The sequence below is a fragment of the Rhinolophus sinicus genome, chromosome 8 (assembly GCF_057876585.1).
Source record: "Rhinolophus sinicus isolate RSI-liver-muscle chromosome 8, RSI-T2T, whole genome shotgun sequence".
Taxonomy (NCBI): domain Eukaryota; kingdom Metazoa; phylum Chordata; class Mammalia; order Chiroptera; family Rhinolophidae; genus Rhinolophus; species Rhinolophus sinicus.
The window spans coordinates 16,874,111-16,886,540 of NC_142508.1; the positions used below are offsets into that span (position 1 = coordinate 16,874,111).

At 41.4% G+C, this 12,430-nt stretch overlaps 1 protein-coding gene across 6 annotated transcripts in view; it reads right to left on the bottom strand.

Annotated features, from left to right (window-relative positions):
* The window catches only part of AHCYL2 (adenosylhomocysteinase like 2), a 136,446-nt gene that overhangs the window by 40,321 nt on the left and 83,695 nt on the right, over positions 1-12,430 (bottom strand). Inside the window, exons 1-2 of one of the 6 annotated variants that reach the window (XM_019751477.3) lie at positions 11,356-11,753; positions 3,039-3,147 (exon numbers count right to left, since the gene is read on the bottom strand). In XM_019751477.3, coding sequence (XP_019607036.1) covers positions 3,039-3,147; positions 11,356-11,412 — 166 coding nt within the window. In that variant the 5' untranslated portion in view covers positions 11,413-11,753. Of the gene's footprint in view, positions 1-3,038; positions 3,151-6,282; positions 6,437-11,355; positions 11,754-12,430 lie in introns of those variants that run through there. The other 5 variants (XM_019751456.3, XM_019751485.3, XM_019751466.3 and 2 more) reach the window with 5 other exon arrangements.

A 12,430-nucleotide genomic window follows, 5' to 3' on the forward strand; every position in this document is an offset into this window, starting at 1 on the left:
GAGCAATACAAAACGGACAGAAATCTCTGCTCTCATGGATCTCATGTTCAAGTAAGTGGAGAAAAGACAATAAATTAGTAATGTATGCTACATGATACTAAGTGCTGTGGAGAAAAATAAAGGAGGACAACTTGATAGGGAGTGTTGGGTGACGTGTTTGTACCATTTTAAAAGAGGAGCCAGGACAGGCCTCAATGAGAAGGTGATCTTTGGTTAAGAACTGGAGGTAAGATACCCAGCTAGGGTATCTTAAGGCATTCCAGGCAGAGGGGATAGTAAGTGCAAACATCTTAAAGCAGGAGAGTGCCTGGCATGTTTCAAAATAACAGAGTAACAGTAAGGAGGCTAGTCAGAGTGTGCTGGCATGCTGTTATGAATGACTGGACTGAAATGAACAACTGGGGGAGGCCGGAGGTTTGGGGAAGTGGAGATGCAATTAAAAATCTAATGGGAGGCTAGATGGTATAGATGTAGACCATTGTCAGAACTTCAGCCTTTACTCAGAGGGAGACTGGGAAGCCAGGGGAGGGTTTTGAGCTGAGAAGTGATAGGACCTGACTTATTTTAAAAGAATGAATCTTGCTGTAGTGTTGTAAATAGACATGACTCAGGAGCTCAGCTTTTAAGACATGGCAGGTTTGAGGTGCCTATAAAACATCCAAGTGAAAGGACTGAGCAGGCAGTTGAATATACAGGTCTAGCGTGTAGGGGAGAGATTTGAGCTGGAGACACAATCTGAGAATCAAATGTTAATACACTGTATTTAAAACCATGAGACTGAAGGAGTTCACCTGGGGAGAGAGTGGAAACAGAGGCAGGAAGAAGTCTAAAGATGAGTCTTTGGGGGCTCTGTAATGTTAATAAATTTCTATAGTCACTTAAATGATAACGTATGCTGAAAATGGGTTCCAAGTTCTTATTGACCTCCATTTGCACATCTTCTCATACTTAGAAAGCTCTGAGTCAAATCCGTTATTCCTGGCTTTTCATTCAATGGTACGGAGCTTTTCCTGTATCACTTCATATAACTTCCCAGTGCCTCTGTTATGAATATCACGGGCTGCAAGAGTTTTCCAGGATCACACAAGTCACACATGGGTCAAAGCCTAGAAACTAGGTCCCACCTAACTACCAGTCCGAGACTCAAGGCAGTAGGCATGTTCATTCAGAGTTTGTTTAAAAGGGTTTGACAATTGTTCATGGGGAAAAAAAAACACACACAAAAAAAACGAGGTAATAGTGTATGTGACACAGCTGCCAAAGAAGCAAACATATTCTTAGGTTTCATTTTAAAAAGCACTGAGTTTATGGAAATAATACTTCCTGTAGATTAGTTCAGACCATATCTGGAACATTATATTCATAGGCATAATATTTTTAAAGGGACACAATCTGGATTATATCCAGAAGAGGGTGATAAGGACAGCAGGATGCCCCCGAAATGGTGATTTTTATTTCTAAGTAAAATTTTAAAGTTCAGGAATTGTATAAGAGTTTATCAGGAGCTAAACAACTGGATAAAGCAAGGATTCCACTATCACCTAAAATGCTTCCAAGAGGCCAAATAGCCATTTGTCAGGGATGCATTCAAGACAATTCCAGCATCCAGTAAGAGGCCGAATAACTGAGCTTTAAGTTATTTTCCACCTCCAGGATGTTTTCACTCCAATGCTGCTGAACTTAATATCCTTAAATGGAGATACATGGTTGATAATTTTTTACTATAAAAATGGGAATTTCATAGTTCAACTTAAAAGGTCCAAGTTTTCCCGGGTGACACCGGTTACTGTCAATTACCAATGAGCTTAACCAGACAACTAGGTGTTCACTTAGAAACCAAGTGCATCAATCACACTCTTCTAAGGTAAACAGATATTTTTGTACGTACCCTCCTTGCATTTAGGGGTTCAGTGGCAAGGCAGGCATTGGTTTTCTTTGCAGGAATATAGTTGGAAATGTGGATCTAGTGTACAGGGAAGAGACTGAGCTGGAGTTAAAATTTAATGTAGTTATTATTTAGTATCCATCTTTAAATAAAATGTACAAACTCACAGTCTAAAATGTTACACAGTTTTACAGTTCACATTTTCACAATTATTATAGTTTCCAGAGTTATATTAATTGGTTCATGAATTTTCAACACTGGTTATTTCAGCAGAATAAGATAGGTACAACATTCAGTATCTTTAGACAAAAATCCATAGGAATTTATTTCATGTGCTTTTAGATCATTCAGTTTTTGTGGGGAAAAGGAAAAAGAGAAATGTAAAAATGTCAATAACAATCTACTCAACCTAAAATTACAGCTTCCTAAACAAGCTTTCTTCAATTTTACGTAACAAACACTACTTTCTTATTTGTGTGAAGAACAAATAAAATTTCACGTCACAGTTCAAAACTTCTAATGAGTATTAATTTATAATGTGAAGAGACAACTCAGCTTCCTACCACATTCCAACGCAAGAACAAAATAAAATAGCTCCATGTTAGATCAGACACTTCTGCACAAATGGCCAGTGCCTTCAAGGGGGGTTCTACATGGTAATAGCTCATCTGGCATTAAGAGATAACTCAGCTCCAGGGCCCATATATTTGAATTAATCCCACTACAAAGGAAGAAAGGAGTAACAAGCAATATAATGTCACAATTTAGAAGAGAAGGCAAAGGGCTCGCTTGAACTAGCTACACTGTTTTCACTGGGGCAATTAAGGCTTCCCCGTTAATTTGCAAGTACCACATGGAATGATGGAGAACCCCTCTTTTATTTTCAAAGAATGGAAAAAACGCAAGTCTTTACACATGCTGTTCAGTAAAGGTCATCAGTGAGCTACATACTCCCACCCTCTGAATAAATCAGAACTCACTATCCCCAAGAGGAATCCAAAGATTCCACCTAGAATTTTGGTCTGAATTTCAACCAAGAGGCAAAGTGTTTATTCCAAAATGAAGGTTTGATCCTGCTTAATTAACCTTGAGTAGACCGGGCGGTCCATTGATCATTTGTCCACAGGTGGGTCCACAGCTGTTCAGTACTCACCTGAGCTGTAGCTGTCAGTAGATGACTGAGAAATGGAACGAGACAGAGAGCGACGTCCAATTTTGGTGGGACGTTTGTTGAATTCTTGCTTCTGGTCAGCAAACTGGATCTGCTAAGAAAAGGAACTCTAGTTGTATAAAAGAAAAGAACCTCCATATTGAGACAGCAATTCAAGGCTTGCATTATAGGGTCTTCCCTTCCCTTGCAGTTGATCTGATTGTACCAACCCATATTTGGAATGTTAAGACTGGAGAAAGAATGATTTTTCGTTCTTTCCCTACTGTGTGTCTATCAAATTTAAATCTTTGATCCACTCTCTGACTACATACTTTCTACAATAAAATTGTGACCAAATAAAGGGGATGTTCTGGTTAAAATAAATGCTTAGAAAATTGAGTCATATTCAGAAATCCTTTCTATAGTTTCATTGAAAACAAAAGCTGGAAAGAAGCTTTGAGACTGCATTCAATCTTCATATATCTAGATGAGAAACTGCAAGGTGCAGAAAGGTAAAGTAACATGTCTTCAAGGTTTAAGATTCTCAGGAAATGGTACGGTATAATGAAAGCAAAAATAAGTTTTCCATTCAGAGAGAACTTTTCTGGAACTGCATTCAAACCCTGGTTATGCCACTTATTAGCTATGTGATGTGGGTCAAACTGCTTTGTGTGTGTGTGTAAGAGCTTCATTTTCTCATAAATACAGCAAAACTAAAAATACCTCCCAAGTTTTAGAGAGAGTTAAAAGAAACAACGTACGGGCATAGTACATTTTATTGCACTTCATTGATTTTTTTTCCTTTTTTTTTTTTTACAAATTGAAGGCAAGACCCTCCACCAGCAAAAAGTGTAAGACTCACTTTATTGCAGTGGTCTGGAAACTAACACGAAATATCTCTGAGGTATGCCTGTATGTAAACTGTGAAACACAGCAGGAGATTCAATAAATCCACTTTCCTACTCCCCCCACTACAGTTCACTGTTCTTAAAACTCTTGCAGATAGTCACTATAGCTTTTCAGTAGCAATAAGTAGTCAACATTAATTTATTATTTTTAATGTTTGGTATCATAAAATGCCCAAAAGCTACAAGATTGATCATGTATTAACCATAACCGATGTAGAAGGAGTGGATGAGTGGACGGAATATGTATAAACCTCAATACTCAAGGTTGTATTTTGGACAATATCTGATAATGACTTTCTGGTATTTTTATCTTTCTCCTGCTGTCGAAGGTTCCAGGTGATTCTTGACAACACTTTACAAATCAAAGCTCCTATCATTTATTTATTCAACGAATAACTTGTTTTCTTTTTCCCTAATTGAATGTTTGCATAATTACTTAGATTATTCTGGATCCAAGGTGGCAGGAATGCAGGAAGGATCAAAGATCTGACAACTGAGTCTACCTTTCATGATAAAAAGCCGGTTCCCTGATGGGCAGAACACAGACACAGCATACCAGAATAAGAGCAGCAAATGATGACTCCATTTCCTGCAGTGAGGGTAACTACTGAGTCATTTAAATATTGAGACAAAGGGACCAGGCCAAATCGAATTAGCTTAGCATGCCTTTTAGGGGAATTCATATCGTGTTTCCCCGAAAATAAGCCCTAACCGCTAGCATGATTTTTCAGGATGACATCCCCTGAACATAAGCCCTAATGCGTCTTTTGGAGCAAAAATTAATATAAGACCCGGTCCGATTTTCGGGGAAACACGGTAGCATTTTCATAGCTATAACAACAAATAAAGCCTGTGTAGTACTTTAGAGTTTGTAAATTGTTTTCAGCAGTAGAAAATTCATTGGATTAGAAGCTGTCTGCAGAACGAAAAATAGCAATACTGATTATTTTGCTAAAGTAGCACTTTATTCCAAAAAGATGAAGTGCCCTTTCTATGCACGCCCATGGAACATACATTAACTTCCATATACATCTCCTATCACAATAGTTATCACACTGAATATAACTATCTACCTGTGTCCTGTACAAACTGTAGGCTCTATAAAGGCAGGAGCTGTGTAACTTATTACCCGTATATCCTCGGGCACAAATGCCGGACACATGTCAGGCCATCATGCTGAAATGAATCTGAAGTGGCCTATTCTGTCTTCACTGTCAGTACAGGTTGAATATTAAGTAAACACGGTAAGCATAAGCCAAGTCTAAAGTTAAAAGAATTTTTAAGGGCAAAAAAAGTTGAGCAGGGGAAGGTGGGCGAGAAGATGGGGAAAGGAATAGCAGTCAAGCTGAAAACGCTGGCTTCCAGTTCACCAACCTTGTTTAAGAGAATGACGCGTCTTTATTCTTTTTTAGAGGCCCCCCTAGGGAAAGGAGTGGTAACTGACTTTCCAAAGGCCACAGCAAATCAGGAACTTTTGCAGTGCCTCCTTTTATAAAAGAGGAACAGATAAACCCTTCCTGAGATATGTAACATCCCCCTACACACACACACACACACACACACACACACACACACACACACACACTCTAACAGGGGGCCAGGCACTCTTCTCTAGATTTGTAGGATCAGCGGCGGGTGGGTACACACCCATTTACCCTCTAGCACTAAACCATGTAACTAGTTACCTGCATCGTCATCTCAAACCAGTTTCCCTAAGCTGAGCTCTCTGCTCTCTAGTCTTCTCCACTGTACTCAGGTCAGGTGTAGGCTACCTTTTGGCCCTAAAGACTAGGCTATGCAGGCTTTCTCCCCTCAGAGGCGTAGGGTTCTAAATCTTGTTTACTTGTTAGACACTGAACTCAAGTTTCTTTAAGACAGAAGATTATTAGAAGGAGACTAACCACTTATAAAGACTGTTATACAATATTCCCAAGAAATGTGTATTTTACTGACAACATGTTTTAAATAGGTCATCCCTGGCACCCACCTGTCCTGAATAGTTAAGTGCCATTCCGTTCTTCACTCAACAGCTCCCCTTGTAACACAGGAGTCTACCCACCCAGGTTGGGGGTACTCTGGTAGATTCCCCCCTAACTTTCCTACCTGGTCTGAAATCAAAGAGCTGTTTAGGTAAACCTCCTTTTTCACTTCAGAGAGAACTGCCTCATTCCAACAGGCATCAAGTCAAGGTGCGGGAGGGAAACCGACTGTTAGGAGAAGGGCTGCTCACCTTACGCCAGAAGGAGGGAGGAAAGCAGGAAAAGAGGGAAACGGCAGCTGGTCGGGCACAATAATGGTTATAGCAACAGCAAGACTGGTAAATAAGAGCTTAGCCTCACCTGGGCTTTAATCCCAGAGTTGCCATTGACAATGTATTTCTTCTTGTTGCTCAGCATAGTGACATTCCCAGCCCCACTGCCACCTCTCCGGTCCAGGGACCCTTGTGGCTAGGCCTTTAAACTTTCCGCATCAGCAATTCTGTTGGCTCTGGTTCCGGCTAGCTTTTTTTTTGGTTAGGGGGGTGGGGTGCTACCCTTCCCTGGAATCCCTGAAGCAGCTCCAACAACCCCTCCAGCGGTAGAGCCCTGGATTTAATAAGGCATTTCTGTTAGTGGCTCATCAGCCATTCCTAATTCTGGTGGCTGTTTTGCTTTTATTTTTTTCCTAAACACCTAATTACCTGGTTCCTCTGACCTCTAAACCTTAACAAGTCCCCTGACAAGCCCAACTTGCATGCACATAACAATAGCTTATTTATATAAGCAGTGCACTTTTTTGCCTGCTATAATTACCTTGCTAATTAGGTTCCTTTCTAACCTTACCTCCTCCTTTCCCATGTCAGATGATTTTAGTTAACCTAGTCTCATTAGAAAACAATTAACTACAGCGCCACTAAAACAATGAGGGGATTTATTAAGGTGGTAAGGGAAAAAAAAATGGTGCCCAGTGCTCAGGCAGCCCCTACCCTATACTCTGTCATGGGGTTAGTCAGATTGGAAATCATTGCTGTATTCTAAATTGTGCATCTTTTATACAGGTTTTGCCGTAAGAATCTTAAAAAGTAGGCATTAGGTCCACTTCGTTCTGCTTAATTTACCTTTACATCAAATATATTTAAAATTAACCCTTACATTGACTTTCTTATCAGATTGGGTCTCAGAAATGTTATCATCCCAGATGACCTCGGGGCTCTGATCAAACCACAATTCGGAGATGGCTAATCACACAAGGATCTGAAAGTTAACAGCCCTGTAACGGGCAACTTTGCCCAATGCCACCACCAGAAATTGAAACAGAAATTAATTGAACTCAAATACTGATGTTCACCATCATCCTCATCTCTTACTCATAATTTCAAAAAAATGACAGAGACCAATATTTTTCTGCTTGCTTGATGAGTCTCTAAACGTCTGCTCCTGCTAACCAAGGATGTTCACCCTAGTACACTCTTGGCTGGTTTCTCACTGTCCTTGCTCAGGTGAAAAGGAACTCCTTGGTCCCATGGCTTCAGTCACTAGAACTGCTCCAAAAGGGGCTGCAGATCGATACCAAAGACTACAGCCAAAAGACATGTGAGGCTACTCTGACTGACAGGAAGAGCCTTACCACACAACTCGCTTATCTAACAAAGCAGTTCTCAAACTTTGGGGGCTTCCAAATCACCTGGAAGCCTTATTAAAATGCAGTGCTGGGCCCCCACCCCAAGAGTTTCTGACTTAATGAAACTCGGTGGGGCCCAAGATTTTGGATTTCGAACAAGTTTCCAGGGGACGCTGATTCTGCTGGTCTGGGGACCACACTTGGAGAACCGCCGCTCTAACACTTTCTCCGAGCGCGAATACAACAGCCCTCATTCTCTTGACTCTCTCCTTAGCCAACCATTGGGTCCTATCCGTGGCTGCACCAGGGAGGCACCATTCACAGGCAGAAAAGAGAAGGTTATTTGAAAGGTCAGAGAACACAGTGAGGTGACACACAGGTATAAAGAGAACTGGGTCTAATTCTGATTTCCACAACATAAGGCTGTTGCGAGTAGATGGTTAATGCGTTAAGAGATACAGGACTCCTGGGGAGGACAGAAGATCTATTCACCCTAAGAGCATCAGGCCAAGAGAAAACAGTTCATTGCTTTTCAAGTGCACAAAGGATGATGATCAGAGGCTCTCTCTCTATGTTATCTCCATTTCTTAACATTTCCAGCCCTTAACATCTGTCATTCTCATTTGTAAAATGGAAACAATAACATCTACTTTGCCAATCTCAAATGTGTGCTGAGAGATAGAATAATGCAGGTGACAGGGTTTTGGAGACTACATATAACACACGAGCATACAATACTGACATTTCTATTTTTCTTAGGTCAAGAGTTCATCTAGAGTTAATGGATGTCTAGTCTCCCCCAAAACAGAATGCAAAATTTTGTGTATGTGTATATTTTTGGGGGTAGAGGGCCCATAGTGTTTTCATCAGTTTCTCAAAGGGGTAGCTTGCTTTAAATGTCAGTCCTGACCTAGAGTTACAGTTAAGCTATTGATCTCTACCACCATTTGCCAGATACCTTGAAGGTGTCTGTCTCACATCTCAGTAGATATGGTTCAAGCATTCTGAGAGATCTCGCTCCCTTCCAAGTCAAATGAACTACTTGAACAAATTCTTCACCTATAAAAGGGATTACTTCCAGCCAAAAGAAAATCGGGTAACCAGCTGGCTGAGAACTCAAGAGTGTCAATCAGATTTCCTTCGGAAAAGTACCAAGTACTACAGAGAGCCTGGGTGGGAGGAGGAAATATTTAAATGTAGAAACTTAAAAGGTTAGTGCTGACCTCCAGGCAACATAGGAGGAGGTATTTCACCTACTGTCAGGGACTAAAGATTTCTCAGGGGAAGTAAAAACATATTAAGAACCATCTTTAAAAGGAGATGTTCCCCAACCTTTCAGCAATAAAACTGCCTGAACAAGGCTAAGAAAATCCTTCACATGAAAATAGCTGAGGAGCAGAGGCTCCAGCAGAAGTTTTCCAGTGACTGACGGAATGTTGACTGGTCTGCCTTGTCAATTCTCGAGATTGGGGTTCTTCAGACTTTGTCCTGGCTTATTTCCCTGCTGGGAATCAGAGATGTGAGTATGTCAGCTGCTGTCTGGTCTGAATCCTGTTCTCTGAGGGGTAGGTAAGTCCCTTGTTGCTGTTGAGTGTTAACAAAAAGCAAGGTGTTATAATGAACCTTTTCTGCTAAATTTCCCCCCGGAAAGAAGGCTTGAGAGCCTTGTCATATTTCTTTTGAAAGCAAGGATAGTCTCAGTGGAAGTTTCATTACATTAATACGTAAACTGGAACATGAGTCAGACGTTTGTTAAAGCTTTCTTAATTGAAATTTCCGTCCAACATGGGAGCTGGCTCCAGGGTTTCCTCTTGGGGATTAAAAGACACTCTAACGTTTCACAGGTAAGGCCTGGAAATCTATAGGCAACACACGAGAGGGTGCTCAGTGGTTCACTTTGCTGGCTAAGTGGCTATCAGTGGCAGCCTAATGCAGTACTTCCAAACCAGGTCAGAAATGAATGACTTATGTGGTATCTGAAAGAAATCCTCAAGAGGTTAACCCTTTGGCAAGGAAAAGGTAGCAGGTGAAAAAGGTGAATTATTGAAGGTAAGTCCCTCCCGAGTCTTTCTCGTTGTTTAAAAAAATCTACAGATCAAAGGTATTTTCCTGGTTTTTAAGAGAAAAGGGCCAAGAAATTGCTAAAGAAGAGAGATGCCGTATCGAAAACAGCAGACCTGTACTTTAGTAAAGAATGTTTTCTAAAAGCTGGGAAGTCCTAAGTCATATCCCTTAAGCAATAGTCTAACTCCTTTAGGGCAGTTTTCTTGTTCCCATAAATAAAAAGAAGGTAAGTAGGTAAAAATTCACTAGGAGCTCCTCTTGAGCTCAGCAGGTAAGCCAGTGAGGACCATTACGAGAATAGGAGTTACTATAAAACTTCTATTGCTTCTGAGCTGACACACTAATGTTCTGCGGAATTCTTCTGTAATATTCCTGTAGAGAATTACCAAAGTTTAGTATCTTAATGCTGTCCCTCCCTCCCCTAAGGAAACGAGAATTCTTGCTCACTTTTCTTGTTATTAGTGAGTAGCTAGAGATTCAAAGGCAAAAACCCAACTAGAATTATCATATGAAGCCTCTCCATGAATTCCAAAACACTACATTATTTGAAATAAGCCTGTGGATAGGTAGGATTTCTTTCCATCAAATGTGTTAAAACCGAGTGCAGGGTTCTGACACAACACGGAGAACAACCTCAACAACTTCAACAAAAATAATAAATAGTGGGAACAATGACAGTTGAAATGTGGGCTCCTCGGCTGGGCTTTTGTTAGGCCTACTGTATGTTCAGTCTCATTACTGATGGTTATTTCTTTACATCTATAATTCCACAAACACTGAAAAGAACTTGGAATATGTTATACCTTGTCTAACCAGTTTTCCATAAGGAAATACACGTATAAAACACAAGCTGGTATAGACTGTAAGAAATCAGACTAAACCTAGAAGAAACCAGACAGTTAAGAACATAACAATGGTGGCTGTTTTTAAACCAAAAGTAGAAACTGGATCTAAAATATTAGGCTTTAGGTGTTAGTTCTTATCAACAAATATGTTCTTGTCATTATATTAAAAATATTTATCAGGCAAATATGGTATTTTGAAGACGGGTACCAAAGGAGCTATAATTCCTGCCTTTTAGAAATATACATATAAAGAGTATCTGGGGAAATGTTTTGACTGGAGGAGGGGGAAAAAGGGCAGGTTGGGGAGAAATGTCTTAAATCTTTCCAGAGACTTGAGGGAGCACCATTTCTACAAGTTCTGGGTTTTCTTCCCCTCACTACAAACACACCTCAGAGATATTGCAGGCTGGGTTCCAGACCCCCGCGATAAAGTGAGTAGCACTATAAAGCGTGTCCTAATCTTTTTTTGCTGGTGGAGGGTCTCGCCTTCAGTTTGTAAAAATCCAACATCTGTGAAGCATAATCGAGCGAGGTCTGCCTGTATTCTTTTTACTTTATCTCCATGAGAAACAAACTAAGCATAAGCTTGAAAATAGCATGCAAGGCAATTATAGGATAACGCAACCCATGCAGTGTACCAGCAGCAGTAGGCTGAACCCCGGCACAGACAACCAGGCAAGAAGCTGACCGTGGCCAGGCAGCTCTCACACCTTCCCCAGCTTCGCTCGTAACTAAGGAACAGGGGCGACCCCGGACAGAGGAACCAATCAGCACTTAGACTAATACATTTGTTCCCAGCCACAGGTCTTGGAGGGAACGTCTCACAGGTGTCCCTATCACCTGTCAAACGTGTTGGCCTCATTATCGAGAAACAATGAAAAGCAAAGCAACCAAAGAACTCACCATCCACTCAGGCATGTGAAAAGCTGAGGTGCCCTCATTACCGTCCCACTTCTCCATAGTGCAGGCGTGGGGGATATATGTCCTGAAGCAAAAGGAAAGCTGGTTTGGAAATGCTAGGCTTTTCTGAGTGCCCAAAAGCAGAACCAAGCCTAGCGGCTCAGAAGTTCACTATGTCTGCAGACGCTGCACCCCCTTTTCCTGCGACTTCCTATTCAAATCAAGATCATCCGTCAACTGCCTAACAAGTCCCCTCCTGGCCAGCTTCAAAGCTTCTGCTTCTGATTCAAAATCAGAGCTGACGCAGGCTCTGTACCCAGGCCCTGAACTTCCTGCAGGGCCCTCCCCGTTTAATGCTGCCCACTCTACCCTGCCTCCCCAGAGGGGACTTTCTGCAGCAAGAGTCAGGCTTCCTCTCTTTCCCTGTGTATAAGGCACTTGTTACGTTTCTCCCGCCCCTACGGACACGTCACTGGAGGTGCTGATACCAAAATCAATAAGGATCGAGGTCAAGAAGGCACTCCCATTGCTCAAGAGCTGCTTGGTTTGAATCAGTACAGTAAATAGGCGTTTCCCTGAAATCAAGAGTTCCTTACGGCTTTCAAGTTTAAACAGCTACGTAGAAGCTCCCCATCTGCTCACCCCAGGGGTCTGGCTCCAAACTCAGGCATATCTCAAGTTAAATGTTTATTGTATGAGAGATTCGGATGGAGCCAGGGAAGATCTCTTACAAAATCAGAATTTATTTGAAGTTCTGAAGAAAGTTCTGGGACCACAACTCCCTCTGCTGGCTTCCTGTGCTATTTACATGAAAGTGTAAGGCCTTCCCTCAGAGGCATCTACAAATACAACCGAGGTGCCGACCGTAAATTAGTTGCTTCCCTGGGGCTAGTCAGGAGCTACCACAGTGTAGGTTTAGAGGGAGCCAGGGTTTCCAATTAAGATTACTGCTGCCTCAAAGTCTCTATCCAACGTCGGTTTTTGCTCTCAGGTCTGGTTTCAGGAAGAAACAGGATGCCAATACAGTAGCCCTATACACTGTCACCTTAAGGGACCTCAGAAACAGTTTCCTTGTTAT